This window comes from Manis pentadactyla, chromosome 11 (assembly GCF_030020395.1).
Source record: "Manis pentadactyla isolate mManPen7 chromosome 11, mManPen7.hap1, whole genome shotgun sequence".
NCBI lineage: Eukaryota > Metazoa > Chordata > Mammalia > Pholidota > Manidae > Manis > Manis pentadactyla.
In genome coordinates, this window is record NC_080029.1 from 114,913,599 (window position 1) to 114,930,817 (window position 17,219).

General features: G+C 50.0%; 1 protein-coding gene across 1 annotated transcript in view; it reads right to left on the reverse strand.

Annotated features, from left to right (window-relative positions):
- Nucleotides 1–9,049: 9,049 nt before the first annotated feature.
- AAGAB (alpha and gamma adaptin binding protein) overlaps nucleotides 9,050–17,219 on the reverse strand; it is a 304,376-nt gene continuing 296,206 nt past the window's right edge. The window contains exon 9 of the mRNA XM_057488918.1: nucleotides 9,050–9,253. Within this exon, the coding sequence (XP_057344901.1) occupies nucleotides 9,183–9,253 (71 nt within the window). The 3' untranslated portion in view covers nucleotides 9,050–9,182. The remainder of the gene's footprint in view (nucleotides 9,254–17,219) is intronic.

Sequence of the window (17,219 nt, forward strand, 5' to 3'; positions counted from 1 at the left end):
AATCACGTCCAAACACATTTTGAATAATTTGTATCATGCAAATTACTAAGAAAACACTTCCTGAACATACTGTAATAAAGTAAGAAATCAGTAACAAAAAGACTTTAAAATTTAAACATTTGGAAATTGGTAAGTTCAGTTATAGACAACTTGTGGATCAAAGAAAAATTAGAAAATACTTAGAACTGAAGGCTAATGAAAATATTACCTACTAAAATGTGTGAGATGCAGCTAAAGTGATACTTAAAGAGAAATTTGTAGCCATAAGTGCTTATATTAGGAAGAAAGGCTGAACACTACGAGCTAAGTAACCTATTTAAGAAGTTAGGAAAGGAATAGCAGAATAAATAGAAGAGGAAGAAAAGACCAGAACAAAAAGTAAATGAAGTAGAAACTAACACAATAAAGAGGACCAGTGAAGACAAAATTAGGTAGTTGGTTTATTTTAAGTTACTGATAAAATTAACAAATTTTGTTTCAGGTTTCTGGAGGATAATGGCAACCACCAATATCTTAACATCTCCATATAGCCTCCAAAAACCATAAAGACCCCCAAGAAGAATTAAATAATCTTGCAGCCTAATAAACTTCTGTATATGTGAAAGAAGGGAAAGAAAATGTTTGAAACCAACAGAGCCACCTCCTGAGCCTATGCTAGGGCAGAGGTGGGGGACATTGCAAGGGAAAGGGGAGACTGCATCGGCCAGTGGGGGCGGAGCTCAGACCAAACAATTCCCAGGAGGTAAGAGTCTCACCCTGAGCAAGGTCACCCTTAAGGGTCAGACTGCTGTCTATTGGGGGATTGAAAAAAGGGGCTTAAGAATGTGGAACCAAATGTTGCAATCTTATAAGGCACCATTTTTTGTGGGAGAGTCCTAGGAGAAGGAGGTGGGGTAGCACGTTCTGGGCAGAGGGGGTATGGGTATATTAAATGTAACGTGACATGACATGACATGACATAACATAAAATAATATAATACAGCACAGGACAAGAGTTTGTGTAAGAAGAAGCACAAACCTTTGAGGGCAAGATGGCGGAAGCAAGTGGCCAAGTAATGTGAGAGAGATAGGGGCCAGGTCTCAGGTCTCAGGGCGACAAGCCAGTCTGTCTAGAATAGCAGTGGGAACCCACTGAAAAGTTTGAAACAGAGGCATGATGGGAATGATGTATTAAAAAGATCATTCTGACTGCTCTGGGGAGAATGACTCGGTGCTGGGAGGGCAGACAAGAAGGGATGTGGGCAAATCAGGTCAGCAGTGTGGCTTTGGGTATGTCACCGAATTTCTCTGAGCCTTAATCTCTCACCTGTGAAAGTGGGATAATAATGCTAATCACAAGACTGTTATGAGGATAAGATGAAATCAAAGGTACAAAATGCCTGGCACAGAAGAGAAAGTGCAAAATCTGCGGCACTGTTTTAATATTTTACTTTATCTTAGACAATGTAAAGTCTCTAAAAAAACAGTTGATGGTGTCTTGTTTTCCTCTTCTCTCCCTCCATCCCTCCTTGGGACTTCTGCTTCCCACTGCACTTCAAGAATGTCTGTGGTGGGAACTGAATGTGACTGGCGTTTCAGTACAACCAAGTCATGGCCTGGATCAGAAAGACAAGTGGAAAGCGTGAGGGCACATGACCCAGATAAGAGCAGGATCCTTGGGGGTCCCATGATTCCCAGAACTGTGTCCCAGATCTGAGCGCTGCTTCTCCTTGCCGCTGGTTGAGAAAACATTGCCTGGAGACAAGGGATGGGTCACCACACTGGACTGTGTATGTGCTTCCCCAGGGCTCCATCGAATTCCTCTGCACTGAACTCAGTTGGAAAGGAGAGATTTGGATGCTGACACAGTTAGGAATGATGCTCTGGGAGATTTCCCCAACAGCAATGTATACAAATGAGAGTTAAATTTCCTTCCTTTGAAGAAAAGAAATATAGAGACAGGCAATCCAGTTCTGCTGCAGTGGGTCCTTAACGCTGTCAGGGGCCCAGAATCTTTCCTTTTCTCAGTCATTCATGGTCTGAGTTGGCTGCTCTGCCTCTCGCTGCAAACCTGCAGTCCCGGGAGGGGAAGGTCCAGGTGTGTGGTGGCTGAGCCTGCCTCGTTTACAGGGGCTTTCCTGGAAATCTCAAGCAACAATCTGCCCTTCAATCTCACCGACTGTGTCACATGGCCACCATGGGAAGGGTGCAAGGGAGGCTGGGAAATACTCTACAAGGGCGCCATAAATGTTCCCAGTTAGGGTCCTGAGGTGGTGTCAAGACTGCATGGGCAGAGGCTGGCAGGTTCCTCTGGGTAATTTTGGGACTATTGTCTCAGTGGACAGTGGTCACTATGGAGGACACATTTTCCTTTCTAGAATGTCTGGCTATATGGACATGAAGAGCAGCTTCCAGTCACAGAGCTGCAGTCATCAATGTCAGATGGGCCATCAGTAGAGAGAAGAGCTGTCTGGGGGAGGAGTCACTGAGGCCCTGCAGCAGTTGTGTACTGACTGTACCAGGGCCACCAGTCAGTGCCCACTGAGGGCGTAGCCACAGCCCCTAAGGAAAATGCCTGTGTGTTGCAGGCTAACTCATTCTGTCCCAAGTGACTTGGTGCCACCATTTGCCCCTAGACTGGACTAAAGGCTGGCCCAAGCCACAGGCTTGCCACCCTCCCATGCCCTCGCTCAGAAAATGACCTAGCCATTCAGATGGCCTGGTTCAGGAACTTTGCCTGTGTGCAAAGAACTTTCACATAGGAGCAAAACCACAGGAAGGAGACACCCGGGGAATGTTCTGCCGCTGGGTGCCTGGGCTTGTCCTCGATTCCACGTGGTCTCTTAGCCTGGCCCTGGGGGCTTCAGCTCAGACCTCCATGAGCTTCCTTTGTAGCTCTTGGTGGAGTCATGCCCGTCACAAAGTCCCCTGACAGGGGCTCTGCTCTTTGCAACCTCACATACTGACCCTCAGCAATTTTAAATCAAGGTCAAGTGCTTCATATAGAAATTCAGTTATTTCAATAATGGACTCAAAGCCAAGCTTTTGGGAGTTCATCCTGGTGGGGGTGAAACGTCTGACACTGCTGGACACATTCTCGCAAATTCATTTACAAAGTTCAGCATTGAAAATAGAATTATTTGTGCTTGCAAATATGAATATAAATTTTAGCAGAACACAGCAGCATGGCAAAAAACAATATTCATATCCAATTAGGAAATTCATGGAGCAGAAACAAACTTGAAATTGGTGGTGGTGCCCATATAATTGAAAATTGGGCTAAAACAAGCTGTGATGGTATATCAATTGAAACAGAAATTGTAGTTATTTGTATGTACACTTGCACACACACACACACACATATACATACATACAGAAAGTGTAACTACATTACAATGTTTTCATGGCAAACTGACATTTAATATACAACGTTTCAATAGGGCAGCAAAGCCCAGACTAAGTTGTGGGCAGAAAGGCATCTGCCTCAGGTGCAAAGTTTAAGGGGCCACCAAAAGTGCAGTGACCAAGATAAATAATCTTCTAATGCAGCATTTAAAAAATAAGAACTAAAGCAAAAAATTTTGTCCTTGGTGAACAAAATATCAAATTTTACATAAAGGCAGGATAAACAATATTGATTTTTCTTTTTGCCTCAGTCACCTGTCCGAGTAGGCACAGCCCTGCCTCACAGTGTGTCTTCTCCTTTTGCTCTCTGACATCAGCCAAAGTTTTCAAATGTTTGAGCCTCTGAAGAATTACTTTGCAAGCCATCTTAAGTGTTCACAATGGATTTGAATATTCTGTAAATGCATCCTCGAAATTTTGTTCAAAAACAACTGAAAATCTTTCATCAGAGCGTTCAACAAGTGTGCCCAAATAAACTATAATGTTTGAAACTTCTATTAAATTTTAGGTATTTTAAACAAAGCTTTTAGCAAATTTCAGTTATTTTACACTGGACAACTGCTAAGTTCACCCTTCAAAAGCAAAGGAGTTGCTGAACACAGTAATGAGAGCTCAAAGGGGGGCCAAGATTTAACTTAAAAATTCTATGCTTTTTCTCTGGAATGTTTTGGTTTGTGCAAAGAGTATTTTGATGGAGCTCCTACTTGTAATTGGGCAAATCTACGTTTTGTGCTTGGATTGAAGGCAGACAGAAGACTTATGGTCTGCAGCATGTACAACTGGCAAAATATTTTTTTTAAGTTACAAAGTCAACTTAGGTGATGAGATTTATTTTCTCATAATCCTTGTTAAAGAAAGGTACTCTAAATGGAGGTTTAAAAGATGCTACTGGTAAAAATATTTAGGCTGAAATAGTTAACTCTTCCTATCTAAAGAAATTAGAATCAAGAATATCCTCCATGTTGCCTCTGCAGTTAAACTATATTCCCATTAAAAATATTGTGATCTACAGAGAAGAGTCTATGAAAGGTGGCAACGATTTCCATTTTATCAATCATAAGATGTAATTTTGAAGATGATTTCTAGGCAATTCTTTGAGGGGGGTGGGGGGAAGACCAAATTAAAAAAACAAAACATTCTTTGGAAAAACACCATTAGAAATAGATAGGGCTAAGCAACTGATTAAAGTACATAAATATCTAGCAAAAGTATCATTCATTGCAAGTTACTTATAAGGCTCTGATGATAGATGCAGAAAGGCTTTAAAACTTTTTAAAGTAAGCTTTTAGTTTTAGAAGAACTTCCTATTTACAGAAAAGTTGCAAAGGTCGTACAGAGAGCTTCCCTGTGCTCCCTACCCAGCTTCCTCCGTCAGCCTGCCCCACTGGTTATAATTCATGAACCAGTATTGACACATTCTTATTAACTGAAGTTCATAGTTCATTCAGATTCACTCGTTTTTACTTACTGTCTTTCTTTTTCTTTTCCAGGATCCTATCCAGGATATCACCGTACCTGTCATTGTTATGTCTCCTTGGGCTCCTCTTGGTTGTGACAATTTCTCAGACTTCTCTGGTGTTTGATGACCTTGGTAGTTTTGAGTGCTGGTCAGGTGTACCTCTCTACTGAGCTTTGCTGGTTTTCTCGTGATTAGACTGGGACTAGAGTTTTGGGGAGGAAGACCACAGAGGCTAAGTGCATTCTCATCATACCAGAGAAAAGGTACATACTTGTCAACGTAACTTAGCACTGTTGATGTTCGCCTTGACCACCTGGATGAGGCAGTGCCTGTCAGGAGTCCCACTAGTAAGGCACTCTTTATCCCCTTCCCGTTCTGTACTCAGGAAGGAAGTCACTATGCACGGCCCACACTTAAGGCTTGGGGACTTGAGCTCCCCCTTCCTTGAAAGAGGGATATCTACACAAATTATTTAGAATTCTTTTGCACCAGAGATTTGCCTTGCATCTCTCAAAGATTCCTTTTCTCTGTTTTGTTTACTTCTTATTCTGGCATTTTGTCAGGTTTTTTCTTTGGGAAAACCTCTTCATTTTGTCTGGCTCTCTGTGTCTGTTCCTATGTATTAGGTAAGCCAGCTATGTCTCCTGGTCTTACATAGTAAGCAGCCTATGGTGCCAGTAGCAAATACCCCTGGTCACCAGAACCAGGGGCTCCAGGAGGGTCCCTGTGTAGGCTGCCTGCCCTCCTGTTGTGGCTGGGCCACAACCTCTGTGAGTGCCCTGGTGCATGGGGCTGGGCCTGTGCCCAGCGGTCAGCAATGACTGGCTGCACCTGTTGTGGGTGCACTGGCTGACAGAGCTGGCTCCTGTGTTGCTAGTCACAAGCATGGCTTCAGACACTGCAAGTGTGCTGGTGGGCAGGCCCAGTCCTCAGCCCGGCTGTCAGTGATGGTTGGCTACGACTTCTGTGGGCGCCGGTGGGGAGGGAGGGCTTACCCCGGCAGCCTGCGGCAGGGGACACCTGGCTACATCTACTGCAGGCATGCTGGGAGGCGGGGCCAGCTCCTGCCCGGTGGGTGGCTTGGGTGCAGTGAGTCTACAAGGGAGCTCTGGGGTGGGGCGGGTGCTACTGGCACCTTAGATGGAGCATGTCCCAACTGGTTCCCACAGGGCTAGACAGCTGGGCTGAGGAAGGGCAAGAAAAATGGTGCTCCCCATACCTTGTCCCCTGAAGAAAGCTCCTGCAGGTCCCCCCCACCTCTGGTGCACCCGAAGTTAGTCAGTAAATCTCCTTTATGTGTAACCCCAGCACTTAAACTGTTACTTCTGTGCCAGGTCCCAGACTGAGTGACACAGCAGAGACCTGGCCTCCCACTGCCCTGCAGCTCTCCCAGAGGTAAGCCCTGCTGATTTTCAAAGCCAGATGTTGTGGGGGCTCATCCTCCTGGTGCAGGTTCCCGGGGCTCGGCTTGCCTGGCATGGGGCTTGGCCCCCTCACTCTGGTGCAGCCTTCCTCCCGCTGTGGGTTGACATGCAAAGGTCGGGGCAGGGAGGGGAGAGCTGGGTCCCAACCACATATGCTTTTGTCCTTCTCAGGGTGGCCTTCTGCTGATGTCGTCCGCTGCGGAGGCTCTGTCCTGCAGTCTGCAGGTCATTTCAGAGTGCGTTACATCACACGTCGTTGCTGCCTCAGTGTGTCTGTGGGAGGAAGTGACCACAGGAGCCTCCTACCCTGCCATCTTCCCAGAAGCCTCAGCAATTGTATTCTAAATACTAATTTATTTGATTTTAAGGAAGGAAGATTAGGTGTCAAGATCTCCAGCCTCACACTTAACCCATACCCTTGGAAGACGGGGACCACACCCCCAGGACTGTGGGCCACGGCCTGAAGAGGATGAGACACGTTACCGAGGGTTCTGGGGCGACCCCCGTAGGTTCAGCGAGCCCCGAGCAGCCTTCTGGCAGGTCACAGTCCCTGCAGGAGCCCGTCAAGTGCAGCCCTAGAAGGCCCTGAGAGATCAAGTTCAGCTCTCCAAACTTAGAGAAGAGGAGCTGAGGCCCAGAGGCACCTCAGGGTCACACAGCCCTGCCCCCAAGCACCAGCAGGCCTCCCCAAAGCCTCCATGACACCGAAAAACTTACCCTGAAACCGACAAGGCACAGCTCCAAACCTGGGCCCCGTTTCCCTCCCTCCCCAGGACACAGCGGATGTGGGAGGAGAACTCCCGGGGGGGCCAGGCTGACGGGCAGGAATGGCTCTCTGTCGCAGTCTCACCCCAGCGAGGCAGTGTGGGTGACCTCTAGGGCCTGCACCCAACTCCCAGCAACTCTGTTCACTTGCTGCAGGACCTTGGGCAAGTCGCTTACCCTCTCTGCCCTTCAGATGCCGTATCCTTAAACATGGGCAGCAAGAAGACGCCCCTCGAGGGGCTGGCACAAGGGTTAAAGGCTATAATGTGCATGAAGGGTTACCATGCTGATGTGGAAGGCAAGCAGCACAGAAATTATAGCTGCTCTTACTTTTTCATTATTACTAATAAATTACTAATTATTTATCACTAATAAATGCTTTCCAAGGGGCACCTCGGTTTTGAAAATAAGTGGTGCAATCATGAAGGCAGATGGATTTACAATTTATAAAACCCCCAAACTCAGCCAAGCAAAGAGGAAGGCTTGTGGTGGCCAGAAAGGTGACCAGGTAGGTCCGGGCGAAGACACACAGTGAAGCGGGTTTGTTGGGGAAGCCCATTAAAGAGCAATTGAATGGAGTGATTGTTGTGGGTGGCCTGGGCCCGCCTTCCCCACCCCAACCATTCATGTCTTCAGCAGAGGCTCTGGGCACTGCCTGGCCCCACCGCGAGATCCCCTCCCTCCCTTCTACCCTGGTCCCGGCTGGGAGGGAAGAGGCCACCTTGCTGGTTGGCTGTAAAGGGAGGTCTTGAGGAGACAGGGGCAGATGGCAGCTGCATGCATGGAGTGCCGTGAGCATGGACGAGCCTTAGTTACCCAAGGCCCAGCTCTGTAGGCTCCACACACACCCACACACGCACACGCCCTCCCTCTCTCTACATGTGTTCCCGTGTAATCACGCTAGCATGTGTGGTAGGCAGAATGATGGCTCCCAAACATGTCCACATCCTAATCACAGGCCTGTGAATATGTCACCTTACATGGGACTTTACAGATGTGTTTAAGGATTATGAGATGGAGAGATTATCCAGGATTATCCAGCTGGATCCAATATAACCACGGGGGTCTCTATAAAGGAGAGAGGGAGACAGGAGAGAGAGATTTGATGCTGGCTTTGGAGATGGAAGAAGAGACCACAAGCCAAGGGGTGCAACAGCCTCTGGAAGTGGTAAAGGACAGGGAAACAGATGGTCCTCTAGATAGCCTCTCGAAGGACGCAGCCCTGCCAACCCATTCTGGATTTCCGACCTCCAGAACTGTAAAATAAAACAAATCTGGTGTTGGGGTAGCCACACTGGTTTAAGCTATTAAAAGTTTTAATGCACCTCTGTGTATTCAGCTCCAGATCGAGAAACAGAACATTGCCAGCACCCTCAAACCACATGGCACTCACATGTCACCCTCTTGATTTTTGCCTCATCCACCTACCACTACATGACGCTTTTGGGACTTTTCTTACACTTTACATTTCTCTTTAAATATTTACACCATTACTTAACTGCATGTATTTGAAAAGAAACTTTTAATCACTTTGTTGGAAGTTAAACACCATTATTTAAAGCCATTATTTATGGTATTTTATTTGAAGTCAAGTATAAAAATAATTGTTTCTGAATTTCAGCTAGACCCTGTGAACCTAGGAGCTGCTCTTTCTAGGGGAATTAGGGGGATTTGAGAGGCATTAAGGACTGACTCCCACCAAGCCCAGGCTTTCACTTGTATCCATCATAAAGACTGGAGTATTAATGAAAAAGAACTTTAGATAATGCTATTTAATGCCAAGTCGGCATCCACTGCCACACTTATGTCCCAGGCCACCAGCATTTATCCCATACCTTCTAAAACAATGGGGGGCTTATTTCTGACTCTTAGCAGACTGGCTTGAAACTCATTAGCTGTGCTAACACCCATGTGCTGACTTAACCTCTTAGCCATGTGTGTTCACCAGAAAAGGATGAAAACAGTCTATTCTTTACTCATGGTAATCATGTTGTACAGCATTGCTGGGAACACTGAATTTGCAAATACAGAGCCATTATTCCCAGGAACATACAGGGTTAGGTTTCTGAGAGCCTCTGATCACGTTGTCATCAATTAATCAATACATAACTTTGTTTTAGGTGTCTTTCTGTTTAGACACCTTGTTTATGCTATCGATTCATTGACAAAAGGAAGCTTCTCCGTCTCACCAGTTTTCTCCGGAAGGGCACCGCAGCCTTGTGGCATTTAGGAACACTTAGGCAGCACTTCACCCAGCAGCTGCTGTCAACAGAAATCACCAACCAAAAGCACAAAAATGCAAAAAGCATGGCACTGAAGAGACCACGTGAAGGACGCTTGTTCACAGTGTGAGCTGACTTAAGCATGCAGAGGGTCACCTTCCTGGACTTTCGCCGGGAGCCGGTGAGCAGGGCCACCCAGATTTTTGCCACCCTGTGCAAATCTGCAACGACCTAGAAAGAATGGTGAGTATTGCTTGGGAGTTAAATTCCACTGGGTAGGCCGATTCCCAAATACACAGCCAGTGGGCAATGAGGATCCACCTCCCTGAGGTCACACCGACCTCCCTGGGTTGTCACAGTGGTTAACAAGGCAGGGGGCAGAAGCCCTCCAGCAGCTGCCCCTTTGCGGGGCCTCAATCTGGAGTCCTTATGGCTGTTGCTCTGCTGCCCACTGGTTCTGTGACTGGAGCAGTGAGGTACGCACCTGAAAATGGGGTGTGGTGAGGCCGAGGGCCAGGGCGGATAGGGAGGGGCCCAGCACCAAGCTGGCACACAGAGCCTTTGTCGAATCTGAGATAAATTTCCTGCAGCACCTTTAGTTCAATCCTCCGGAGCCCCATGAATAAGCCCACTCCTGTGCCAGGGGTGGCGGAGGACATGGAGGAAAGCGGGGTGGGCTGTGCCCCGACAGTGAGGGCCTCTTCCTCCCCATCCCAGTGCTGGCAGGTTGGGCCCAGGTGGAAAGCTGGGCACAAATGTAGGGTTTTATGTTTAGGATAAAAGGGAGGCAGGGAGGTTTGCAGAGCAGGACGGTGATCAGGATGGAGTGGGTGTTCAGAAGGCAGCTTGGTGGTAACTTGGTCGAGGGGGCCAGAAACAAGGTTGGTGGAGGCGGTGGGCGGTGAAGGTCAAGAGAAGGTAGGTGCTGAGGCCTCTCAGGTCTTTCGAAGCTGGTATTTCTCCCCGCAGTGGCTGCTGCTTACACCAGAGCCCCCAACAGGGGCGGGAACGGTGAGCACTAGGGCCCTGCTCCTCGCCCCGGGGCTTCACCAGCCAAAGCTGCAAGCGCCAGGCTTCCCAGCACTCAGCAACCACTCCTCTGTGAGCTAAAGTTTTCATTAAGAAAAATGGTCGCTGAAGAGCAGTGGCTGGGTGGTTTCACCAGCACTGTGTGGGAGATGAATGAGCCAGACACAGAGGTGTGACGGTGCCTCCCTCCTGGGTATCCAGCTGGGGCAGTGCACGGCCCGCACACACGCATGCCTGCCTAACGCCCAGGGCGCAATGCGTGCGCCACCTATGTCAGCATGGGCAGATGGACGGGTAATGCACGACACACCCGGGAATGCCATGTGCCACACCCACAGGCTGACACATGGCACTGCATAACCAGGGCTTGCGAATCACGCAGCCAGTTGACATTCCAGCTTTACAACTTACTAGACAAGTTACTAAACTTTCCCAAGCCTCAGTTTTCTCATCTGTAAAATGGAGGCTAGTGAAAGAACATTGGTCAGATGTCTTTTGAGGGGGCTGAACGGATCACCCATGTGTAGTGCTTAGCGTGGGTGCCGGCACTGGATTCCTGCTCCATCGCTGTCAGCTATGTTACTTCTCCTTGTTGACGGTGAGGACCTACTCCTTACAGACAGATCCGGATGCCTCCTTCTCAAACTCCTTACTCTGACTGCCACCCCTTCACAACCTCTATGTGAAAAAAGGCTTAAGGTGAGGGCCTTAAGGTTATCTGAGCAGCTTTTGACCACTTACCTGAAAATTGTGCCCAGTGGACTGTTCGTGTCTCACTTTGGTAATGGTATGTCTGTCATTTTAGAGGCTCAGTAAAAGCTTCCTATTATAAAATCCTGCAGAGAGAGGAGAAAGAAACAGGGCTGAGAAATGAAGGAGAAGTGTCTGGAGGGGGATCTGCTTCTGGTTTCAGCCCTTCCTGAGGCACGTCCTTGGGCCCCTCCTAAACCACATTCAGGGCCTTCCAGCAATTCCCCTTTTTGATTTAACAGCTTTAGTTGGATTCTGTTACTTGCAGCCCAGAGCCTGGTGAATGAGATGTGGCTCCTTCCCTCCTGGAACTCAGTCCAGGGCAAGCAGGCCGTGACAGGCCCCTGGGGGAAGTGCTCGGGTGGGGAGACACACAGAGCCAAGCTTGGGTGGAGGGCAAAGGCCCCTGTCCGAGGGAGTGACCTCTGAGGTTAGGGAGGCGGGAGGGGACAGCAGCCAGTGCAGGGGACCCAGTGCATCAGGCACCTCAGAGATAGCCTGGCGTATTTCATACATCAACATCCATATTTGCGTCTTGATATCATCAGCAATCCCTGCTTCTTGGAGGGCTTCTGTCTAACTCTGAGGGGAAAGATATTTTCCCAGCCTGGGTCAAAACACCTTTGACTGAAATCAGTCAAAGAGAGAAATAAAGTGGGGGAAACCTGTTTATTGCTTACAAACCGTTGTCCACTTCTGCTTGCCCATGTCTCTCATGACTCGACTGCAAAAAGGGGCCCCACCCAACCTCTCAGGTCCAGATATGCCCTTGCTGCCCTTTGTCATTAACTATTGCTTTGGAGATGCACTAAGGCCAGGCAAGAGATTCTGGAAATGTTGCAATTTTACCCACAGGTTCACAGCCCTATGCATTTCCCCCCGCATGGTCATGGTGGGGAAGGGGCTGTGACCCCCCCACTCCCAGGGTGGAGACCAAGGCTCAGACGTCCATACCTTTTCCTTCCAGCAGATTCTAAGAAATACTCAGAGCCTAGAACCCTGGGTTGAAGTGATGCTGGAACATCTATCTGAGGCTGTGGAGAGAAGGGGAGGAGGCATCTGTGTCCTCCACGGAGGCGTTGAGGACCAAGGGCACCCAGTTCTGGAGGCAGTAAGTGGGAAGGCTTCCTGACTTGGGGGCTCAAGGGAGGCCTGGGTATTGACATAGGGAGCAGGCAGCTTGTGCCTGAGTACAGGGCAGAGCTGGGCCTGCAGGGCATTGATGGGGGGTTCCTGGTGGAGCCTTTCTGGGCACTGAAGGTCTCTGGTTGGATGCATTGCACTGGGGTTTGAGGAAGTCACAGGGGGCTTAGGGGAGCCCTGATGGCCTGCTGCATTTCCCTGTGCACTTGACCCTAACCTAAATACATTTTGTTATCTACATCTTAAAGAGACAGAGATGAAAAGGGAGAAAGTGACATGCCAGGCACTGTGCCAGGTGCATAGAACCATCTCATTTCATTCTTTCAATCATCCCATGAGGCAAGTATTCTTATGCTCATTTCCCAGATGAAGAAATCAAGACTCAGAGAGGTGATGCCACATGCCCGAGGTCACACAGGTGGTAAGTGGCCACGGAGCCACATGTTGTGGTGAAACTACTCTAGCTTGGCCCTCATCGTGGCAGCAGACCTCCTGTCTGAAACAGGCTTTGCTGCAGGGGGGAGCAGAGCGCCCGGAGCAGCCAGGAGAGGCGTCAGCAGGCCCACTAAGTACTCACGAGCTCATCATCTGGCACAGCCCTGGTATGATCAGCCTCTCTCTTCCCCACTTCCCTTCCTAGCTCTGCTCTTCACAATTTATTCACTCTTAGTTTACACACACTCCTAACAAAGGGCGTAGTGGAAAGATCATCGATCCATCAGAGGTCCTGAGGCAAGTCATTAGTATCTCTCTGTGTCTCTTGCCCTATCTGGAAAATTGAGACAAAAATAAGTGCTTTGGGACTGGGGTTTCCTTTAGGTCAGAGCATCTTAAAGCCTGGTGTCCTTCACAGAATGACATTTTAACACACTTAATTCCACAGTACAAGAGCATGTGAAAGAAGAGAAGATAACCTCTTATAGGTCTGCAGGATAGCATCTCTTAAAAAAAACAACTATGTGTAGAACTGAAAATTTATAAAATACCTCCCTTTAACTTAATTTTTTCCCCTGTAAACTGGGAAAGTCTCACTATACGATGTCACAGGCAGGACACCGAGGACCGGCTCATCTGCAGGTGCCGGTCTGAGACCTCCTGGGCTGGAAATGCAACACTAGTGCTCTCGCCCTGCCTGCGCATCCCCTTGCTGTATGGCTTTGGTAAGTCACTTACCTGCTCTGGGCTTCTGTTTCTCCCTGTGCACTGAGGGGTGAAGGTGGACTAGAGATCATCTGAGGTCCTTTTTAGTTCCAACCTTCAAAGATGGACTTGATTCCTGCATGTCAGTGTCACATTCAGGATCCTCCTGGACCAGGGTCAGATGAGAGCCATCCTTCCCTCCAGCTGCCCATCTGTGGCTCTGCTCCCGCTCCACGGGAAACCATACATGGAGCTCTTGGGCCAATTGGAAAGGCTACACCTTCCCCTCACTGGAGAAACCTTCTCCCCAGTCCAGGGCCTCAAGCCCCTAAACAATTGTCTAAGGGGGATCCAGGCTATTAAAATAATTTACATAGTAATTAACAAGGTTCCATTAGCTGATTCCTGGAGTCAGAACGCTCTGCCTCCCTTTCCCTTTAGGGGTCTGTGGTCCCAGGCTGGGACTGGGTTTGGCTGGTGGAGCAGAGAGGGGAGGAATTTTCCACGTTCACGTGTCTCAGCTCCGCATCCAGGGAAGAGAAACAATGGCTGTGCGAGGGCGCCAGCTGGGTGGGTAATGAGGTCTGGGGCAAAGAGATGTCTCGTGAGCCCTTGGGGCCTAAAACCCCAGGAAGAAAGGCAACTGAGTCTTGTGTCAGTTCAGCCCAGGGCCTAGTGCCTCCATGAGCTCCTCTTTCAAGATGACACGAAATTTCTCACGTTCTTCTGGGCCTCCTGTCCACAGATTATATGACCATAATAAGGTGCAAAGCTACACTGGCGATCACCTTTCAGCCTCTCAGCAACCCTGGGAGGGAGATGTTATGCTTTCCATTGTGGGATGAGGGACTGGAAGCCCAGAGAGGTGATGAGACTTTCCCAGGGTCACACAGCCTGGAAGTGGCAGAGTGGAACTAAAACTGGATCCTCAGACACAGTCCAGCTCGTCCTGCTTGGCCAGTGGTTTCCAGACAGCTCTGTGGAGGCCCAGGGGACTCTAGAGTGGTTTGCCTCAAGGAGAAGGGGTCATTGAGAGGACTGGCAACTCCATCCCCAACTGCCCCCCTCCTCCCTTCAACCAGGGCAATTATTTACATGTTGGACCTCTAGGCAGGATTTTTTTTGGATGCCACAACTAGAAAAGCTTTTAAAACCACTGACTTCTCCAAAATCGTCCCAAGAAGGGACCTGTTACAGGACCACTTGATTCTCCAAGGGAACTCTGAGGCTCTGGTCTGGGGTCCTGTACCCCCGGCCCTTGGCTTCTCCATCGGGCTCCCTAAAGGTTAAGCCTAGGAGCCCCTGCCTGCCCACGCCCCTCTGGTTCCCCCTTCTCCCCACAAGCCTGGCCAGTGGGTGCCTTTCTCGCTTGCTGTGCCCCCTACCCTGCCAGCAGCCTTCTCCCTCCTCCGGAGGGGTTTCTCTCTGCCTCTATTGTCTCTATGAGTGACCAAGGGGAGGGACAACACAGGTGGAAAAACGACAGTGATTCTGGGGACTGAACAAAGTTTGAGTGATTTTCCAATACTTACTCAATAAATATTTATAGAGCTATAAAAGCCAGCATCTGAGGACAAAAAGGTAAGCAAGCCTGCGCTTGGAGAGCTTATGGGAAGCTGTGACATAGCAGAGGTACGTCAGGTAGTTCGGCCGCAGTGGCTCCCCACAGGCGACACACCGCGCCCAGCGGGTTCCAGACCCGCAGAGGGGCAGGGGAGGGGGGGCTCCGGGCGAGGACGGAAGGCGGAGCTACTCCGAAGGGGAGGGGCACTGCCCAGCTGGGGGTGGGGGGCACGTTCTGCTAGAGTGACCCATGGGGAGGGCGGAGGCCGAGCAGAGGGCTTAGGTTTGGTCACAAAGTAGGGGGGGTCCTGGGGAGCTGAGGGAGGGGGCCGCCCCGACTCTGCGGTTCTCTCCACAGGCCCTCGTCCTCGGGGCCCCTTGGTCTGCGGTAGGGACCCACAGGGACCCGTAGCCCAGGAACAACCCCGTGTGGGTGCCCTCACCTCTGTGCTCTCCCTGAACCCGGGCCTCACCTGCTAGGCCTTGCTCCTGGCTGGAGGCAGGGCCTCTGGGGCTGAGCGGCTGCCTTCCCAAGACCTGGGGAAGAGGCGGGGAGAGTTGCAGCTCCCCAGACGGCAGCTTCTCCTCTGGGGCCTCAGTCACTCCTTCTGACAGTAATGGGGTGTCGCAGATGCTGGCTAAAGCTCCTTCCAGGCTGGAGTCCTTCACACACAAGGAAAGTATTTTCATCTGGCTCCTCCCAGAAGTGGAGCCTGAGACAGGATTTGAGAGCCAGTAGTTTGTTTGGGAGGTGACCTCGGGAAGCAGCCTGGGGATGGGGGAGGGGAGGGAGAGGAGCAGAGAATCCCCAAGGGCACCCGGGAGGCTGGGTGACACATGCCTTCGAGCTGTCCTGTCGGAGGGGCAGGAAGAGGGCCTCCATCCCCCAGCTTCTGCCTGTCTTTTGAGGAGGACTGCTCCTGGGGCCACGAACTCCCCCGCACTTCTACAACCTACGGGGCAGCACCCTCCTGCAGCCAGGGAAGGTCTTCAGGCAGAGGGTGGCACAGGCTTGCCGTCAGAAGCCATTGGCAGGAGGGCGACGGTGTGTACCAGCAGTCCTTCCACAGGGAGGTTGGCCGGGCATGGACAGTGATTCTTCAGAGAATAGACCCAAAGGGATGGAAGTGACTTTTTTCCCCTGGGTCACACTGCAAGTTAGCACCAGCTGAACCAAGAAGCCAAGCCTCTGGACTCACCACCCAGGGCTCTTTCTGCACCCGCCCCCTCCCATCCCCTACTTCCATGCGAGCAGGTCCCCAGATCCTCCTTGCCCCTCCTCCCTCGCATGGTTTAGTTACTACTTTGGTAGCAGATATAGACGCACCTTGATAAACACCAAATGGCTTAAGAGCATGAGACTTTGAGGCCTCCACTGAAAAAGACCTCATCATCTCCATCTTGACACCCCAGCCACTGATCCAGTGTCCAACACATAGTAGGGCCCCGACACACAAAGGGTGAACTGATGTTCTGGCCATTTGCTATGTGGCTTGGGGCAGTTCCTATGCCCTTTTGGCCCTCAGTTTCCTCGTTTAAAAAGTAGGCATGTGATGTCCTCCGGCTGTCATATCAGATACTCAGCATGAGGCATGGCACTGAGTAGTTGCTCAACAAATGCTTGCACCAATGGAGAACATTTGGAAAACTGCACAAGGCTCTCACCCAGAGGGAGGAGCAGTCACAGCAGTTAGGTTGGTGGCTAGGAGGCACTGTGAGGCAAAAGATCCATCCTGCCCCTTCGGGTCTGAGGTCGGGTAGCCACTCAGCACCCCCAACGCACCCCCCACCCCTCACCACACATTCCCGCGTCCCTGAAGCTCATGAGTTAGGCTTTCTGCCTCCTGTGATTTCTCAGCTCCCTGCCAGCCAAGCTGTTTTGCAGACCCAAGTTGGTAATGACAGATTCTTCTCCCCTGGCCCTCCACTGGTGAAACCACGGAAAGTATTTGAAACATGCAGCCTGGGAATGTGCAGGCTTCCATTCGCCTGGCATGGCAGAGGCCAACCGCCCCTCGGCCAGCGCTTCTGACTAAGATTTGTGTGGCTCAGGTTTCCCAGGAGCTTGTCAGCTCGGTTTTTCAACAGCATTTATACCTCTCTTTATGCCTTCAGAAAATTAACCCTAAAGCAGGTTCTGAATCCTACAGACCCTGGAGGCATGGAGCTCTCCCACTTAGAAGTGTGGTTTGGGATATGCCTGGCTTGGGGGGCGGAATATGCTGCTCATCAGCGTTCCTTGGGCCCAGGCAGCTGGAGTCAGAGAATTCTCCCTGAAAGGGATGCCCGGAGGTCTTCCATATCTTCTGCCTCAAGAAAGATTTGGTTAATGCGCTCCAG